We start from the raw sequence: 19,189 nt of genomic DNA on the forward strand, positions 1-19,189 counted from the left end.
TTAAAGCTGATAAAATATGATAAAAGTTAGTTGATAAACTTGACTGAACATTAAGATTTTATATATTATAAGAGCCCTCTTTTCTCGGCTGTAAAGTTAAATCAACACTTCAGGTATTTTCTGACCACTTATAGATTTAAAAAAAAAAAAAGAATTAAAGTCACACTTTTCATTTTTACCTCTGAGTTTTTGAGCTGCTGCTGCTGAGCAAGGATTTTTGTTAATAATCTATTGTAGCAGTAACCACCATCTAATGTTAAACACATCACAAAGCCTTGCTGCTTACACAGACTCCTTTGTAATAACAGTCTTTTTATCACAGCTTCTAAAAATAGGAATTAAGTAGTGCTTTCCACTCTCAGGAATTTCCCAGTATTCAGCACCAGACTAAACAATCAATTTGGTTTAAGTGTTTTGTGTGTCATGTGTGTGTTAATGTGCATGCATCTGTGTCTGCATTAGGTTCACAGCAGCCCCCTCTTTGACACTGTGGGCTACAGAGGGACTCCCTGTCAGAGCCCAGACATTAGTCGGCGGGATGGCCTCAACATCTGCACATCGCCAGAGGCTGAGGATGCCGCTGACACAGTAAGATGCACACGCAAATTTGATTTGGTGTAAATTTGACATTAAACATGTTTAATTTCACATGAATAAAACTAGACAAGCAATGACAATAGGCCCCTCCCATAAATTAGCCAGAAGAGCCAGAAGTTATTTCTCCATCATCACAATATTCTATCAGTGTTATTAGCAATGCCTTGCATGTTTGGTTAGCGAACTGCATGAGTTGAAAGTGTAGGAGTATAATGCAGAGACTCGCATCCCCTTTTTCCTCAGCTGCCATGTTGGAACCTTGGCAGGTGTATGGTCATTTACAGCCACAAATGGCCATATTTACACTAAAGTCTGGAGTGCTTGTAAGCTTGGTTAGCAAGTTGCACAGACAAAGGGTACACTCATACTAACTGAAGCACAAACTTCTTGGATGCTTTGCATCACAGAGAAAGCCCAAATATAATATAGTGGTTAGCACTGTTGCCGCACAGCAAGAAGGTCCTGAGTTCAATTCAATTCCCGGGTCTTTCTGTGTGGAGTTTGCATGTTCTCCCCGTGTTTGCGTGGGTTCCCTCCGGGTACTCCGGCTTCCTCCCACCATCCAAAGACATGCAGTTAGTGGGGATGGGTTAATTGGTTAATCCAAATTGCCCATAGGTGTGAATGCAGGAGTGAATGGTTGTCTGTCCCTGTGTGTTAGCCCTGCGACAGACTGGCGACCTGTCCAGGGTGTACCCCGCCTCTCGCCCTATGACAGCTAGGATAGGCTCCAGCGCCCCCCGCGACCCTGAAAAGGATAAGCGGAAGCGAATGGATGGATGGATCTAACATATTATATTATATTATATTATATTATATGTTAGATGATTCCAATAATGTGTTAAAAAAGGCACCAAGAGCACAAACATGGCTGTGAGTTTCAGTTCATTGCTAACAGGTGCTAGCAGAAAGCTAGCTAAAGTAGCTTTCTGCTAAAGTAGCTTTCTGCTAAAGTAGCTTTCTGCTACCAGCATCTTTGTTAGCATACCTTTCAATCAAAGCAGCCATGCCCAAACTTGAAGCAAAATCTAAACCAGTGATTTAAAGGAGTCACCCAGCATATGGTTGATACACAAGGGACAGCTCTTCATTGTGACCAAATTGCTTTTCCACCCATCTATAGTCATGTTTTTAATGCTATTAAGTTTGCCCTATTAACACTTGACTGACTTGCTTTAGGAGGCAACCACAAATGCAGGTTATTTCTACATGAGCTTTATTTCAGCCTCAGGGGTTGTTGCTTCCAGAGACCCAGTGAAATGACTCTACTGAAGTGGATTTACCCTAGGAAGCGCTACTTTGATCTCTGTCTCCACCAGCTGAAGTTCTAGATGTTCATGCTCTTTGTCAGTTCAACTGAGAGGGTTGCTAATGTGCTTGCTCTTTGGGCTCGAAACTGCAAAAGTGCCATGCAATTTGGGTAACTTAATGGAGGACGTTTGCAGTACTTAAAAAAGAATTATCCTTGAACACATTTTATTTTCAATTTTACAACGTAAAGTTGGTTCAGAGAGAAACAGGGGAAGGGAAAAACAGAAAGAAGGTTAAATAGAATTTTAGGGTGAGCTAAGGGCAAAACAGTGAATCAAAGAATATTAGAAAAAAATTTAATCACTAATTGCTTAAAAACAAGTCTCAACCCTAACTCCTTATCAGCAGGAAAAAAATAAAAAACAATAGATAACTAAATGCTCTGGTAAATGGATTCCTGGCAAGAGGTCAAGAGCAACAGTAAGGACATAGAACAGGAGGGAGGAAAAGCCAGTCATTTGGTTTTGGAAGCATGCCTGAAATAAAAACCAGTCAGTTGAGAAAAGAGAGACAAAGGTTACCCCTATAAGTTGTCCAAGGGGAAAGTGTTAAAAATATTTCTTGGGTTAAACTTAAGGTTAGGGTTCCTACATATGAAGAAGAAATTATTTCTTTGTCATGTGAACCTCTTTGTTTGACCCTGCACCTCAATTATATCACACAGCACCCCAATACCCAGTGCAGTGCGGGTAGCCCTCCTTACCTCGTAAACCCTCAGATTATTGGAGCAGAAGACGACTACTTTGAATCATCACAAGAACAGGTATCTGGCTAAATGTCTCTGATTTTTGGGTCACATGATCATCATCCGATCTAATAAATGGATGCTTTTCCTCAGATCAATGGCGAGTGTACCTGTTTCCAGAGTATTGAGTCGCTGAAGTCTCGGCCGGCACACCTCGCAGTTTTCCTCCACCATGTGGTCTCACAGTTTGACCCTGCTCCTCTGGTATAGCCACAAACACAGTACAAATCAGTGTGTGGTAATGCCTTTGCTGCCAATATCGTCTGAATCCATTGGTATCATCATTTGATACCAATATGAGGCCACTGCAGGCTGAAAATTAAAAGCATACATAAGTATATAGCAAGCATATGCGTATACTGTTTCCTAAAGTAGTAGCAAGGAATTTTAATTGTATTTAAACTTCATTTTACCAAACTTTCCGTGGACTTGTTCTTAGTCATTTTCTATTTTCACACTGCGTTCATGATTCACAACCACATACTCTATATATAAACTATATATAAAATGGGCCTAGCATCTGTGACAAAACATTGGTGATCACAACCCCAGCCGCTCCTACTGAAGATGTAAATCTTAAAAACAACTGTAACCATGGACTGTTGGTATGATAAATACACATTCAGTCCTATCGTGAGTCTTTACAGAAGCAGGAAAGTGAACTGACTAAAAATAAACTACAAAGAGCCTTTTTCATCATAACAAAGGAACATGTCACACAGTGCAACAGTGTGGCTCATTAATGTGTTTTTCAAAGTTTATCGATAACAATGGAGCTGGCTATTTAGCAGTATAAAGAGGCAACACTTGGTAGAAGAATGCTTTTGTTGTTTTATGTCTTAAAAGCATAAAACATGTGAATGCAGTTTACACAGACATTATAGAAAAGTAATAAACCTTGCAGAAATGTGTTAACTATTGAGCTGTGAAACTATTGGCAAGAAGGAAAATCTTGCAGACTAATGTAATATAAGATAAACCATTTCTTTGATTATACGAGTTCAATATGAACATAATTTAGTGTGTAAAGCAGTCTCAGTATCATGTATGAATATAAAACTCAGGGACCTAAAAAAGGGTTGCCAAGTTCTACTTTGTCATAAATGAAAGTGGGCCAAGGATTGAGCCCTGTGGAACACCGCTGTTGACCTAAAGAGACAGTTTTCTCACGATGTTGTATTTTGTTCATGGTTTGAATAAGTAATGCAATTCATGAAATAAGAAGCTATGCAAACATGGACTAATAGAACCTAATAGAAAGGACTAACTGTATTTTCCCCCTATGGTTAGCTGTGTTACCTCTACGCTGATATGTACAAGCAAACCAACTCCAAAGAAAGTCGACGCTTCTTTATTGAATTACACACGTTATTCATGGATCGAACTGCAGTAAGTTGGTCTATTAGATTCTTTCTCAGTCAGTGTCTGTTCTTTGTGACAATTTTCCTGTTTTTGTTTTAAAAAAAATAAAATAAAATAGTGTTCCTGTGTTGATGGGATTCTTAACTCTCCTTCTGTTGTCTTATCTAGAATCTTAAAGTGCCGGTGCCAGAGACCGTTTCGGCTGAGCTAGGTAAGGCATTAGAGGAATCCTCTAAAACAGAGGCTCCCAAAGTGTGGGGCCCCATTGCAGGGGGGAGCGCGGTATGAAAAGAAAAAAAAAAGAAGGCTTGGACACTGCTAGCATAATTGACAGGTTTTTGACGAGGCTCTCACACAAACGCAAAGCAGGAGCTGAAGCATCGCCAATTATGTTTCCAAACCAACTTCATTCTAAGCCAAAGACTAGAAAATATGGTGAAGCATATCTTCCCTTTGGCTTCACCTGCACAAGTGCCGAGGTAGGTCTCTGTAACAGAATTAGTTTCCATTGCGTCGGGAGCATGCGCTCGACAAACACGGACAAACAGTATCCCACATTCTTGATTTTTAGTTCACAAACACTACTTGTAAAGACTAACTACTCCTGACATTTTGGAGATGTTAGCCCTTTATACAGTAAAGTTACAGTGGGATCCAAATAATATAAGGCTGATCCTGCCACGATTTGTTTCCCCAGTTCAAACCACACACAAACAGTATCCCACAGTTGTTTATGTTTTTTTGCACAGAGAGGCATTTTTTTGAGAAATGTATTGATAGCAATGTTGAATATTATTACACAGGAAACTACACATAAAATAATCACACCGTGACGCCTCTGCCTTTCTAAATGGAGGGACAGTAACTGCGTGTGTATATGTAAGCGTGTAAAACCTGAAGATTAACAGTATTTTGTCTCTATCTGCCATTCTGCAATTCATCTCACGTAAACAATAACGTGGCACACAGCGTGACGTGAAAAAAGACACATACCTTTGACGCTGCGTGACGAACTCTGTATTCCTCGTCCACACGGAAACGCAAAAAATGGCGTTTAAAAAAAAAAATCTCAGTTTTCGGTGATTCGAAACGCCATTTACGTGTGGACGAAAGGTCCGAACGCATAGAAACAGCTGCGTTTTCAAAAATACCCGTTTAAGTGTGGACACAGCGTAAAAGAGTTTGGAGATTATTTTATTACTACCTGTAATTTATTGCAGTTTACTTGTATTTGCTTATTTGTTTACTAATTGATTGAGGTGTGAAATAAACCTCAATGGAGTTTGAAAACAAAATATGGGTGTGTGTGGCTGGAGGATGTGTTTGTGCGGGCGGAGGGTGTTTAGGTGGTGGTGGGGGCGAACATTTTTCTTGTAAAACAAAGATTTTACTTCACACATACTGTGCATGTCGCTTTGAAAAGTTAAAATCTGAACTCCACTTTTTTTGTGCCGGAGTTTGGAAGTAGAAGATGTAGTCAGAAGACAACAAGCTTAATTAATTACACTGTCCACCTCTGCTGCTTGGGGCCTAATAGCAAACTGATGCTTGAAGCAGTTTAACAAAGAGTTTATTATACACAAAAACTAAGACCACAAAATTATTATTATTATTTTCAGGAAAGTGTTTGTGTGTGAGTGAGAGAGATTAAGAAACTCCAATTTCATGCAAATTCATGAAACCTTGAGAAATGAAAAAGGTAAACTGAGCATGAGCATGATTGACTGGTAAATATGGATAAATATCATGCAATTTATTACTGTTATTTCTTATGTAGTGTGTAAGATATTCGTTGTATCTGGGTGTTAGTCGCAGGGGTAGCAGTCTAAGCAGAGACGTCCAGACTGGCTTTTCCCCATCCACTTCCTCCAGCTTTGTCAGAGTGGTACAGAGGTGTTCCCATGACAGCTGAGAGATGTAATCTTTCCAGCGTGTCTTGGGCCAGATAACCTTACCTAGGAGGCATCCAGGATGCAGATGCCCAACCCACCTGAAATAACTCATTTATTCACTGTGCCCACAGTTTGTGGCTGTAGGTGAGGGTAGGAACGTAGATCGACCGCTCAGCTCACTCTTCACAACAAGAAACTGGTACAACATCCTCATCACTACTGACATCGCACCAATCTGTGTGTCAGTCTCACACTCCCACTCGTAAATGAAATATGTTTGAAAGCTTCAGAGAAAATAAATCATTCTAATAACTTGGGGTATTTGACAGTATTGGCTACCGTTCTGATATCATCGATTGCAGTGGCTGAAAACAGGCTCTACGACAGCAGAAACAAAGAACATGTGTATCACATACGCGACCCGTCATATTAGGGTTTAAACCTGATTCCTTTAATAAATTATAAATGTTTTTTTTTTCCCATTTAATTTGTGAATTGGATGCTTTGGGTTTGAATATTTTCTCTGTGTGTGTGTGTGTGTGTGTGTGTGTGTGTGAGACAGAGAAGCGAAGGCTGGACTTGATCCCAGACAGCCTGTGTAAACAGTACATTCAGACGTTACAGGACGCGCTGTTACCAGACCTGCACAAGAACCTGGAAGACTTCAGGTAGCTGTCATTCAGCTGTTAAATTTATTCTTATAATGAATGTTTAACCTGAATATTTTCCTGGCAGATATCTGATACATGTCTGTGTAAAGTAATATTTCTCTATGTACATGCGCTCGGTGTGCAGACAGAAGCGCAGCATGGGTCTGACGCTGGCCGAAGACGAGCTCTGTAAGTTGGACTCTGAGCCAGGAAGAGACCAGCAGGCCTTGGAGAAAGAATGCTCCTGTGCTGAACACATCCTCTTCAAGATAGAGGATATCCTGTAAGTCTCTGAGCCACAAAGACACCTAGATGTGTATTTTCAACCCCTATGCTCCTTTCTGATTGTATTTTATTTTTTTTTTTAAACAAACAAAAAAAAACACCCACACAGACGTGCATCATGTGATTGTGTGTGTGTGTGTGATTTTGCAGGTTGACATCACAGAGCTCAGAAGAGGAGAAGTGGTAAGAGGAGGGAGTTTTATATTTTATATCATCAGGCAGCTGCAGGATACTCAGTGTGAATGATTTTCGGGAAGTTTTATAGTTTCTGTTCTGTTATGATATTTATAAATCATTGTCCCATCTGTGACTAAATGTTAAGACAGAATATCTCAAACAAAGTCTGTGTGAGCACAGTTTTATATCTTTGAACAAATAAATAAGTCTGTCACATGTAAGATAAAATTAATCATAGAGGTGCTTTACTCACAAATATTTTGACATCAGGGCAAATTTCATTGCTCGAAAATGAAAGTTGTACTGATGCCTCTGATGCCACGTCTCCATCAGCTCAACATCATTCATTAACTTCCCCTGAATGATCTTGTTGGACGTTCTTAAAAAATAAAGGGTGGGTGGGGAAAAGAAATCTTGCACATGGGAAAGAATAAGACAGTCATAAAGCTCTGATACACCATGCAAGAGACCCAAATGCGGAATCTCTTGCCCCCAGTGGTGACATCTTGTACTGCACCCATCACACCACAGCTTTACATTGCAACACACTATAAAACCGTTGTTTGTTGTTTTATGTTGGCCCCCCCTCCCCCAACACTGATGACTGGTAAATGGTTTTCCAGTCATCAGTGTTGGGAGAAAAAGACGTGTGTTTTTACTGCTCAGCTGTAAAAGACTGACGAGATACTGTCGTCCGCCCTGCAGACATGCAAACAGGTGGCGTAGACACATAAGCTTGTGAACGAGGCAACATAGGAGTTTAAAATTGATACTATAGATCCACTGGTCCACCGGTATTTCTTTTGTTTATTGCAATAATATGATGGATATTTCTTTCTTTGTAAGAGATGGTCTGTCTGAAAGAACGTCCGTCTGTTATTAATACTGTGATCATTAAGAGCTGCTGCATAGATGAGAAAATCAGCAGCACGTGTTCTGTGTTACACTGCTACACATTGTGTGTCTCTTATTGCAGGCAAACAATGCAGTATGTGATTCTCACCTACATGAAGCACCTCGGAGTGAAAGTGAAGGAGCATCGAGGCCTCGAACACAAACGTGCTCGCATCACTTTCCTCCCCAGGATTAAGGTGCACACACACACACACACACACACACACACACACACACACACACACACACACACACACACACAGTAACCTATACAGAATAATGCAATCATTATACAATTCCACTAATGAGTAAGTAGTTAAGTGCATGGTTCAATGGATGGATGGATCTATGGGAAGTCACTGACTTATCAATTATCATCGATGTTCTTTATTAGCCTTAAAAACCTTTTTTGAGATTTACTTTGTTGTCTTTAAAAAAATAGTTCCTAGATAAACATGTTTTGATTTGTTTTGTTTTGTTTTTTCATGAGAAAAATATGAAGTCTGAGAAGTGGGTGAGAGGAAGGTGAAAATAATAAACAATATAATAAACAATAATAATAATAAACTTTGTCTGGCTGGTCACTTTTGGATTCAGCATTTTAGATTCAATTAAAAGTTAAAAAACACTCGAACATCCTCTGAAGTAGATCGTTTTTTGAGTTTACTGTAGTGCAGTTTATTGATCTTCCACAACTAAGAGCAGAGTCAAATAAACAAAGGCAACGTCAGGGTGTGAGACCTTAAGCACATGCAGCACAGAGACAAAGAGAAAGCTAGGAGCCACTTACTCCTCCTGTCTGTGCTAATTAGCCTTTCCAGTGCGTTTAGCATGGAAACACCTCTCATCTGGGTTACTCCCAGTATGTTCAGCTTGCTTCCCTGTGTATTCTGGCCACTGAATGTATGAGAACCTCCCTTCAAGGCTGTGTTGGGACAGGCAACAGTAGTTTTTCCACACAGGTGACATGTGACTGACATTTAAGTGAACTTCAGAACCGAGAATCATTTACTCCAATGTGTAACCTATAACTATTTCCATCAGTTTCCCAACATCCGCCCCCCTCGGCGTCCGAGCAGAGTGGACCCCACCCCAGGTGAGAAGAAGAAATATATATTTTAACCATGAGGTATTTGCTGGCTTATTGCATAAAGAGTTGTATCTGTGTATAATTGAGGGTGTACATACAATAACGTCATCAATGTAGTGTGTGATACTTCATGCTCATGGGTTTCTGCACAGTCGTGAAAGCTGTGGACCAGATCAAGCAGCGTCCACCAAAGCTTCCTCAGTCGCCTCTTGGCATCTCTGAACCATCAGACCAGTCCGCCACAAGTCCTGGACGGATCCGCGATGGATCAGATACCCAATTATTGCCTGCCACCACCCTCCCTACACACAGCTCCCCCACCACTCAGGTCTCAGAGGCAGGCGGACAAGAGTCAGAATCCAGTAAGATATTCCAGTTTTTGTTCGTTATTAAATTTTGATAATTTTCTTTTATTTAATTGCCTCAATCTTCCATTACATGTGGGATGAACACAGAGTCACTCAGACACTATCTCTAGTTTCAGTAACATCTACTAAATATCCCTGCAGAATACGGATACTGTTGAATTTGTTCAAATTAAAGCTCCATTCGAGTCATAATTGTTTCATCTTCTCTCCTTTATTCTACAGATGTCTCTCCATTCTGCATGCAGCCCAGACCAGGCGACAGTGTGCAGTCTGCTGACAACCACGACGGCGTCTCCGGTCCAACCGGCACTCAGTTTGACTTCAGCCCCTCCACAGTGGAGCATCGGGATGAAGATCAGGAGGCCTTCAGGTAGTTGAAGTTGGGGATGCAGCTTTAAGTCTGTTTTTAAAAACATTTTTGGGCTGTGTGCCACTGTAAAGGAAATTTCTGGATTTAAAGGAAGTAACAGCATACGAATGTACAATTTGAAAGCAAAGAAAGAAAACCAAATTCAATTCAATTCAATTTTATTTATACAGCGCCAAATCACAACATCAGTCGCCTCAAGATGCTTTATATTGTAAGGTAGACCCTACAATTATACATACAGAGAAAAATCCAACAATCATATGACCCCATATGAGCAAGCACTTTGGCGATAGTGGGAAGGAAAAACTCCCTTTTAACAGGAAGAAACCTCCGACAGAACCAGGCTCAGGGAGGGCGACCCTCTGCCGCAGCCAAATAAAAGTTGTATCCATTTTCAAAGAGTTTTTGCTTATATTGGATATAAATAACCAAAGAGTTGTTATTATTTTTAAAAAATTTAACCTATGAATCAACATATTGGGGTCTTGTTTGTTTTCACTTTATGGTCATGGTTGTCACGGGACAAACCATCTATTAGAAAGGTGGGTTGGGAATTTTGTCAAAATATCCTAATGATACTGATACTTTTTAAATAGTTTATTGTGTTAAATAAAAATTTAAATGCAGTAACTGTTTCCCTTTCTAATGCCACATTTATCTTTATGATAGCCAGTCTCTCTTTGTCTCTTTAGGATGGAGGTACCGGGTGACATCCAGAGTGAAGATGACCAAGGCGGAGAGGCTGAGTGTGAAGAAGATCCTCTGATCTGGCAGGGACTGGTCCCTCGAGGCGTCCTGATGAGCTTAACGCAACAAGAGATCAACCGGCAGGAAGTCATCAATGGTAAATCGCCAATATTACACATTTTTCCTAAATGATTAAAAAAAGAAAAGAAATCTGTGCTAATTTTAGCCACATGCATGCATTTGTCCGTTCGCTCTTTAGAGCTGTTCTACACTGAGCGTGCACACTTGAGGATGCTGAAGGTGCTGGACTGTGTTTTCTGCCAGAGGCTGAACAGGGACGGCATCCTTCCACCAGAAGACATAAAACACATCTTTATCAACCTGGAGGAAATCCTTCAGCTTCATGGTAACAATCAATTAGCTGCACGGTAACACATTTCACACATGACTGAGTAGGGGCGTGGCTGTAATTGTGTTAATGAGACACATACTGTTTCCTTCATCTACGGCAGATTTTCATATATTCTAATTGATTGATTTTTGGATTTTGGTCATTTCATGGTCCAATGAAAAATCATTACAGGGAAGTGACTGAAAGTTACTGGATGTTACAATAAAGTAAAAGTTTATAATGTTATAAAAACACTTACAGCACACACTTTGTCCTTGTCACGCTGCCAATGGGCCAGATCATGTAAAAAAAAAAAAACTCGGAAATTTCACAGTGACACACACAAATATAAAGCTGGCGTCATAGTAAATGACTGTCCATGGTCCCTTGTAGGTTAAACACGTGTGCTGACATAGTCATGACACATCATTAGTGTTCACAGCCATGCATTTTCCCTCTTAAGCCCTTAACATGAACTGATTCAGGAAAACAGTCACAGGGAGAGGAGATGGTCCAGAGTGGGAGCTATAACAAGAGGTCGTGGTTTTAAATTTCAATCCCAATCCCAAAAAATAAAAACTGAATGGAACAATTACAGATTTTGTTTCTTCATTTTGAGACGTTTGACTACTTTATGAAAAATATTAGCTCGTTTTTATTTGATGGTAGCAATAAGTCTCAAAAAAGTCAGGACAGGGCCGTGTTTACTGCTGCGTCGCATCCCCTCTTCTTTTAACAGCTGAGGAGACCTGCTGCTGGACTTTTTGTTTGGCCTTTGGTGAGTTTGCACTGAGGAACTGAAACTTCTTTTCACTACTTACTTACTTTTCGAGCCGTTTGTTGCCCCTGTCCCTGGTTTGTGTTGCTGCTATCAAATTCAAAATGAGCTTTTTTTAAAATTATTTTTTATAAAATACTAAAAAGTCTCAGTTTTAAGATTTTATATGTTCTCTGTGTTCTAGTGTGAATAAAAGATGAGTTTATGAGATTTGCAAATCGCTGCATTCTGTTTTTATTTACTTTTTATGCAGCGTTCCAACTGTTTTGGAAATGGGGTAAAAACTTTAATTTTGTAAATGTTATGTTGCTAATCAATTAATGATTGAGAAATATGTGAGTCATCACCAAACTGAGCTAGCTGGTGAGTATTTTTGGATGTTTAAAAAAATTAAATAAAATCTTCTCGCTGTGCTCCAGTTTCTATAACAGAACAAATGACTGCAATCAGGAAGAGGAACGAGACGTCTGTGATCGGTCAGATCGGAGATGATCTCCTGGGATGGGTAAGGCTGGCTTCTAGTATCTGTGAGAGAGGACTGAAAACAGAAACAGGGTTTATTTGTATTTTTAGTCATATTTCACCTTCTGCCCAGACTAGATAAATGGTAAAGAGGTCTTCACAATCCCCACATTACATTATCTTAAAGACTTTTGAGGTCCATGTGTCTTTTCCCACAGCATCGCCATCAGGTCAAAATCAAAATTTGGGCAACAATTTGGGTTTAGTAAATAAATACCAGCAAACCTAAAACATTCCTATCAGCCTCAGCCTTTGTGTTTAGTCTTGATAGTGAAATATTATCCTGCTAACACGATAAAGGTACGTGTTCCAGTACCAGTGGTTGAGGCAGTAGTTTAGTGTCTACCTCATCACTTCCCTCTAATATGTTATGTGTAGATATCTAGAAATGGTCAGTTAATGTCCGAGCAGACTTACGGGTGGATGCTGTGATGGTGGAGGTGTCATAAGGCAGAGGAAATGAGTGCAAGTTCTTTGCCTGAATTATCTGGCAGGCCTTGCTTCTTTATTTATATCTAAAAGCGTCAATGTGTAAGTAGATAACTTCTGCTGGCATGGCTGCAGGTTCTCTGTGTTGTTGTTTTTAAAAAAAATATTTTTCAGAGTTGTTACAGTAGAAATCATCAAGTACATCATGCACTCTTAGCACGTAATCTGGTAATATTTAAGCATTTTATGCTTTCTCTGTGCACTCGCATCCAGTTCAGTGGGGAGGAAGAGCAAAAGTTAAAGAGAGCAGTGGCAACCTTCTGCAGTAACCAGCCGTCTGCACTGGAGCTCATCAAGACGAGGCAGAAGAAGGACCAGAAATTCAACCTGTTCATGCAGGTGGGTGCAAGACTCCCACTGTAGTCTACCACCAGGAGGAAAGTGACTTTGGATGAGACAGATATTGGCAGGCAGAAGAACATTCGATTAAGTTTTAGTTAGTGTGCCAGTTCACAACAATTGTAAGCTCGCATCATTATAGAAAAATATCCAATGAGCCGACATTCTCCAATGAGCTCGCTTTATAGCAGGAAGAGACCCGAACAAGGCTAGGGGAGTGCAGGTACTCCCCCTTACGACTGGCTGTGGGTGTAGGGACAGTGTAGGAGCTAAGGCTCTAGATCAGTCACACGAGGCTTCTAGAGAGGGGAAGAACAAGAACTTGCCTAATTTGACCCAAATTGTATCGGTCTATTCAAAAATCTAAGGAGTTTGGAAAGAAAAGCAACTGGATTTTTAAAGTTTTTTGAAGACATTTCTCTCATCCAAGAAGTTTCTTCAGTTCTAAGACCAAACGGTGGAGAGTCCACTACTGATCATGTGCCCCAGCTCAAGGTGTGAAAAAGGGTGTGGGACAGCAAAATTAAAGATGTCCAGTGGTTTTCTTTCTGAACTCCTTAGGTAACTTTGCCCTGGATGACTGAGAACCTACACAGAGACACAGGATGAGTAAGTATCCATCTCCGTATGGAGAATGGATAAGAACGGTGGCACAGTTGGCTCCATATGAGTGACTTACATTCAGTTTATTGGAGATGCTTCATGAGTACATGCTTACTTAGGACCCTTGTACCAAGTGGCTTTTTGCAGCTTAAAGAACTTTTAAGTTACCCAGTAAATGTAACATAAGGGTAGAAGTGACAATACACACTTCATAATTAGAGGAATGTTGGTGCAATGCCCCCCCCCCCCCCCTTTCTTTTATTTTTTATCTAAATTTTAGGACTTTGATTGAATTTGTTGTATTATTATTCGTTAAAGATTTCATCTATCTTTTGTCTGAACCATGTTTTCTTTTGTTTCTATTTTGTATAACAAATGTCTGCATTTTGGGGCTTAAAGTAGAACATTGCAGTATCCCATAAGCTCGAATATTTCAGATTTTGTTTTATTGTCTCATATAATATCTGTTACAGAGGTTTTTTGTTGTTGACCTTCCTCATTCCTTGCTCTTCTCTTCCTTGTTGTCATTCTTCAGGAAGCTCAGAGCAACCGTTTGTGTCGCAGGCTGCAGCTCAAAGACATCATCCCTGTAGAAATGCAGAGAGTGACCAAATACCCGCTCCTGCTGGATAACATTGCCAAGTACACAGGTATAAATAAGATTTTATACATTTTAGTACAGATTCTGGAAACCGATTACCCTTTTCATTGAGGGGGAACAATTAATTTTAGTTTAATCATCAAGAACTGTTGGCTATGTTGGTTTTTTGTTCTTGTAGAGGACATTGAGGAAAGGAAAAAGGTGAAGAGAGCTGGAGACTGTTGTAAAAAGATCCTCAACCATGTCAACCAAGCTGTGAAAGAGGCTGAAAACAAACAGGTACACACATTAGAATCATCTATTTAATCATTTTATTTAAAGATATGTGCAGATTCATACAGGCTGAGATTTGGAAGGGTATTTTATGATTTATGTTGTGTCTTAACAGCGGCTCGAGGAGTATCAGAGAAGGTTAGACTTCTCGTCTCTGAAACAGAGTGAAAACCCTGTGATCCTGGAGCTGAAGGTAACAAACTTGTTTTAATCTCTGTTTACCTTGATATTTACTCTGGATTGTTTATGAAGTTCTGCCATGTGTTGTGTTTGCAGAATCTGGACCTCACTAAGAGGAAGATGGTTCATGAGGGTCCTCTCTCCTGGAAAGTCAATAAGGAAAAGACAATTGGTGTGTACACATCAGTATATGACAATACGATTAAAAAGACTATAATATCAGACATTTTTGTAGATTAAATACTTCTTCAGGTTTATTTTTGCATCCAAAATGAGACAGAACTTGTCAGATACACATACAGTTTTATACCACTAGTGTTTTCCTTTCAGAGCTGTACACACTCCTCCTGGAGGACATCATGGTCTTGCTGCAGAAACAGGATGAGCGCCTGGTCCTAAAGTTTCATGGCAAAAACATGGCCAGTGTCGTCGACACCAAGCACACCTTCAGCCCCATCATCAAACTCAACACGGTCTTGGTTCGACCTGTCGCAACTGGTAAGAACCGCAGACAAGTGGAAATGCTTTCAGGTTCGACCACACTGAGCATCTCCATAGTGCAGTGGTTTACTCCTAACAAGCAACGCATCCCTGGTTGAAGGAGTCACAGATCCCATTAGGGGTTGTATCAGGAAGGGTGTCAGGAGACAGGAAAGCTTTGGGAGAAAAAAAGACCAGGGGAAGACGTGCAGTAAATCCCTCAGTGTGGATTCAAACAATACAATAGGTCGCCTGGTCTCCCCTGTGAGCTAAACCATCATTTAGCTCAACATTTAGCTTAGCTTAGATTAGCATTTAGCTAAACCAGTATTTAGCTCACTGAAATAAGTTTAGAACCTATTTTGTTTTTTACCCCCATAAACACACAGAGGTAGTGTTATGTTCTCAGTTGTGTCGAAGATGCAGAAGATTTTGGTTGGCATGCCAAATTTCCTCAGCCATTGTAGGAATGACAGTTTTACTGTGAGATCCTAACTGAGGACTTAGCATGCTAACCTTAGCTTTTAACTTAACCTCACAAGTTTCTTTGTTTTTTCATGTCAGTGACATTAGTTTCTGTATATTTTTCTGTATATTATGTACACACTCTATTTTGAATGTAAATGTAGCTTTTGTGTCATGTGGACCAATCCTTGTTTGAAATTTTCTCTTCGTCAGACAACAAGTCTTTCTTTGTTCTGTCCATGTCCGAAAACGGGGCTCAGATCTACGAGCTGACGGCTCAGACGGTGTTCGATCAGAGAACGTGAGTGTCGCACCAAAACAATGCTCATGCACCTTCATCTGGTCACTTTTAGTCTGTTTCATCCAGCTGTGTCACCTCTGTTGCTCCAGGTGGCAACATCTAATCACACAGTGTGCCGAAGCCATGAAGGCCAAACCCCACAGGAGGGACACGCCTCCACCTCAGTCTGAGTGAGTCTGCTAATGCTGCAGACATTGTCACTGGTATTGTTGTTTGAGTGTGCGTGTTGTTGTTTTTTTGTTGTTGTTGTTTTTTAATTCACTGTTTACAATGTAAATGTGTTTCAGTGCGGAGCAGGATGCTATTAATATCATCAACAATGGGATGCCTAAACTGAGCAAAGATGAGACGCCGAGTGAAAGTATCCGTTCTGCAGGTATCTATATGTGTTTGTCAGTACCAAAAGTACTGATGGATAGATTAATTTATGGCTTTTTCAAATGATATATTAAATCAGAGATGTCAAAATAATTTTACATCATGGGTCACATGCAGCCCACTTTGATCTTAAGTGGGCCGAACCAACGTAACTCCACTGATGTTTAACTACACACACAAGTTCAATTTCAACAATACAGCTCAGTCTTTGTATGTAATAAAAAAGTGCTGCTGTAGTAAATTAATGAAATCTGTCAGCACAAATAAATAAATGTGCAAAATTATAGAAAAAAGCTCTGGTAGCTCATTGTTCATAAATCTTTCCCCCCCTGTGGACCCATTGTAAAAAATAACACTTTCTATGATAGATGATGAACTAAACGGGGAATTTGGTGTGTTTTAATTGTTAGTGTTCATCTTATATTTAATTGCTTTGGTGTAATATGGTGGAGGTAGTAGGAAAAGCTTTAAAACCTATGAAAATATAGTTAAAATACCCAAATCTATGCCCTCCAGCCGATTTGGAGTCTTTGCAAGTCTGATTCTGTTGTTGTTGTCGTTCATGGTTTTCTCTCTAACGCTTCATCACATTTTTTAATTTAAATCCCAGATATGAGCATCTCCGATAAAGTGGCCGCCTCTACTTCAGACATTCAAGATCCACCGGAGAGTCTCAACCCCTTTGATGGATTGAGATCAGAAGATGAAGAAGAGGAGCTGCCGATGACAGACGGGCAGGAGGAAGAGGAGCAGAATGGAGAGGTGGATGAAGCGGAGCTAGAGGCCTTCCTGGACGGGCAGCTGGCGGAGAGACTGCTGCAGGAAGGATCGCGGCTTGGCATTGCCCTTGAAAATGAAGAAGAGCACAATGCTTTTGTCATGCCTTGCTCCAAAGCTGAAGAAGCTCTAAAGACACGTAAGTCCTGATTACCTGTCAGTAGCACTGTGGATAGTTTTGACCCTGAGATGTTTGTTTTTATCATTAAGCTCAGTTTAATTCAAATAAATTCAGTTTTATTCATATAGCCTGGAAACATCCAGGAGAACCAATGTTTAATGGTAAAGAGAATATGCTGACATTCGCATGAGGAAAATGACCGCTGATGTCTGTTTCAGTGGCAATGCTGAAGCAGGCAGTCTTCACACACATGTTAAGCAGAGAAGCAGAGGAGGAAACTGAGGAGAGCAAGCCGAGTGGAGGCCGTGGGAGTCAGCCGAGTCCTTCTTTGCCTGAGAGCCCAGAGGGGCCCTCTGCTACCTGTGATGAGAGCCAGACGTCTGAAAGTTCACAGAAAGAACACCTGCAGCCTCCACCTGAGGCTGCTGAACGTAATGGTACTGCTGTACTCTAGTATTAAGAATTAATGACCAAAATATACTTGCATAACTATCTCACCATCTCCTGATCTGCATCTCCACCCAGGTGGCTTTGTGGTCCTGGATTTCCCCGGCTCTGAGGAAAGCAGCACTGATGATGATGTCGGAGTTGGAAGTGATGTTGGGATCGACATGAGGAAACTGCTGTCTTCCTCCTCGCAGATGGGAGGCGGAGGCCCCAACCTCAGTCGGCAGCTCATGACCCACCTGCGCCTCCTACAGGCCGATCTGCAGTATCTTAAGGTACCTTAGTATCTGAGGTCTGCTTTCTATATTCGCAAAACCTAAACATGGTGGGATGTCTCGCCTCTAGTGAGTCATTTTTGTGATGTTAAATTTACTGGAGTGTTGCCCTAACACACCTGATCTCTATTTTCTCTACCAGCTGTTTGTAGCCAGTGGATGATTTTCATATATCTGCTCTAAAAGCACAAAATTACCATCTGATAGCAATGCTGGGGTGTTTTTAATGTCTCTTTTTACTTGAACAGCAATATTAGGGCCAAATGTTTAATGCAGTAAGTAATATATTACTCATTAGATGTTCAGCAGCTGCCTAACAAGCAGACACAAAAGTTATAAGGTTAAACAAACTACTGATCCAAGCCCAGATGCAGGTTTGTTTTTTAAAGATTTTAAATTTGGTACATAACCATGGAAAAACCTGCTTACTCTTAAACTAAACCAGACTTTATTCTTTCATAAATTCAAGCCTGAAAAAATTATCTGGAGGATGGTTTGCATTTGGATGTGCTCTTCTAAGCAAATGAAGTCATGTTCTCTGTTTGTATTAAGATTATGCAAAAATGTATTTGCCTCCTCACATCTTTAGTTATATTTTCTTTTGTTTTTCTACCCTCTGAAATTCAAATCATTAACTGGCATCTGAGTCTTTTTTACATAACACAAGAAAAACATCTGGATTTTTCCCCAGGTAATGTAATTTAAATGTATTTTTAATTTGTAATTAACATATGTATCTTCTCCTAAATTCTTAAAAACTTTGACACGAAATGTAACTGAATGAACAATATAATCATCATATTATTATAAGTGTCTCAGATAACCTTTGGTATGAACTGGACCATACCACTGGTCTGTTAATAAGAGATGAGGACCAAGGAATATAGTTACAGAAAAATATATATACAGAAAAACCTAAATAAGTTGCACAATATTAATGAATTAATTTAATTTTTAGCAATACATTTAAAAATGCAGAATATAGCAAATATCATCCAAATTAAATCTCATATGTGCAAATTAATATTACATAATTTTTTATTGTCAGGTGATTCAATAAACTACTGATTTTAAATATAAATGTAGTTTTCTGGGAATTATTGAATGGTTAGTGCTTTAATATTTACAGGTAAAATGTCTCATTGCAATCACCATCTCTGCATTAACCTCCTAGGACCTGGCGTCCACATATGTGGACATCACATTTTGGGACGTCTAGACCAAAATACTTAATTTTTCTCTACAAGGGCCTGATATCCACATACGAGGACATTATACTGCCACTGTTCTATCAAAATTTGATACAAATGTCCTCATATGTGGATCTAATTTTTCTCAAAA

General features: G+C 39.9%; 1 protein-coding gene across 1 annotated transcript in view; it reads left to right on the forward strand.

Annotated features, from left to right (window-relative positions):
* Positions 1 to 19,189, forward strand: part of arhgef12b (Rho guanine nucleotide exchange factor (GEF) 12b) — a 43,167-nt gene that overhangs the window by 22,988 nt on the left and 990 nt on the right. The window contains exons 8-34 of the mRNA XM_026181335.2: positions 463 to 588; positions 2,573 to 2,671; positions 2,747 to 2,857; positions 3,944 to 4,042; positions 4,184 to 4,226; positions 6,470 to 6,575; positions 6,703 to 6,840; positions 6,993 to 7,025; positions 7,996 to 8,110; positions 8,958 to 9,009; positions 9,156 to 9,365; positions 9,594 to 9,741; positions 10,434 to 10,585; positions 10,688 to 10,834; positions 12,017 to 12,102; positions 12,822 to 12,947; positions 14,086 to 14,200; positions 14,330 to 14,430; positions 14,540 to 14,617; positions 14,701 to 14,776; positions 14,935 to 15,102; positions 15,763 to 15,850; positions 15,940 to 16,020; positions 16,138 to 16,226; positions 16,839 to 17,144; positions 17,345 to 17,563; positions 17,652 to 17,848. Coding sequence (XP_026037120.2) covers positions 463 to 588; positions 2,573 to 2,671; positions 2,747 to 2,857; positions 3,944 to 4,042; positions 4,184 to 4,226; positions 6,470 to 6,575; positions 6,703 to 6,840; positions 6,993 to 7,025; positions 7,996 to 8,110; positions 8,958 to 9,009; positions 9,156 to 9,365; positions 9,594 to 9,741; positions 10,434 to 10,585; positions 10,688 to 10,834; positions 12,017 to 12,102; positions 12,822 to 12,947; positions 14,086 to 14,200; positions 14,330 to 14,430; positions 14,540 to 14,617; positions 14,701 to 14,776; positions 14,935 to 15,102; positions 15,763 to 15,850; positions 15,940 to 16,020; positions 16,138 to 16,226; positions 16,839 to 17,144; positions 17,345 to 17,563; positions 17,652 to 17,848 — 3,309 coding nt within the window. The remainder of the gene's footprint in view (positions 1 to 462; positions 589 to 2,572; positions 2,672 to 2,746; positions 2,858 to 3,943; positions 4,043 to 4,183; positions 4,227 to 6,469; positions 6,576 to 6,702; positions 6,841 to 6,992; positions 7,026 to 7,995; positions 8,111 to 8,957; positions 9,010 to 9,155; positions 9,366 to 9,593; positions 9,742 to 10,433; positions 10,586 to 10,687; positions 10,835 to 12,016; positions 12,103 to 12,821; positions 12,948 to 14,085; positions 14,201 to 14,329; positions 14,431 to 14,539; positions 14,618 to 14,700; positions 14,777 to 14,934; positions 15,103 to 15,762; positions 15,851 to 15,939; positions 16,021 to 16,137; positions 16,227 to 16,838; positions 17,145 to 17,344; positions 17,564 to 17,651; positions 17,849 to 19,189) is intronic.

Source organism: Astatotilapia calliptera, chromosome 10 (assembly GCF_964374335.1).
Source record: "Astatotilapia calliptera chromosome 10, fAstCal68.1, whole genome shotgun sequence".
Classification (NCBI taxonomy): Eukaryota; Metazoa; Chordata; class Actinopteri; order Cichliformes; family Cichlidae; genus Astatotilapia; species Astatotilapia calliptera.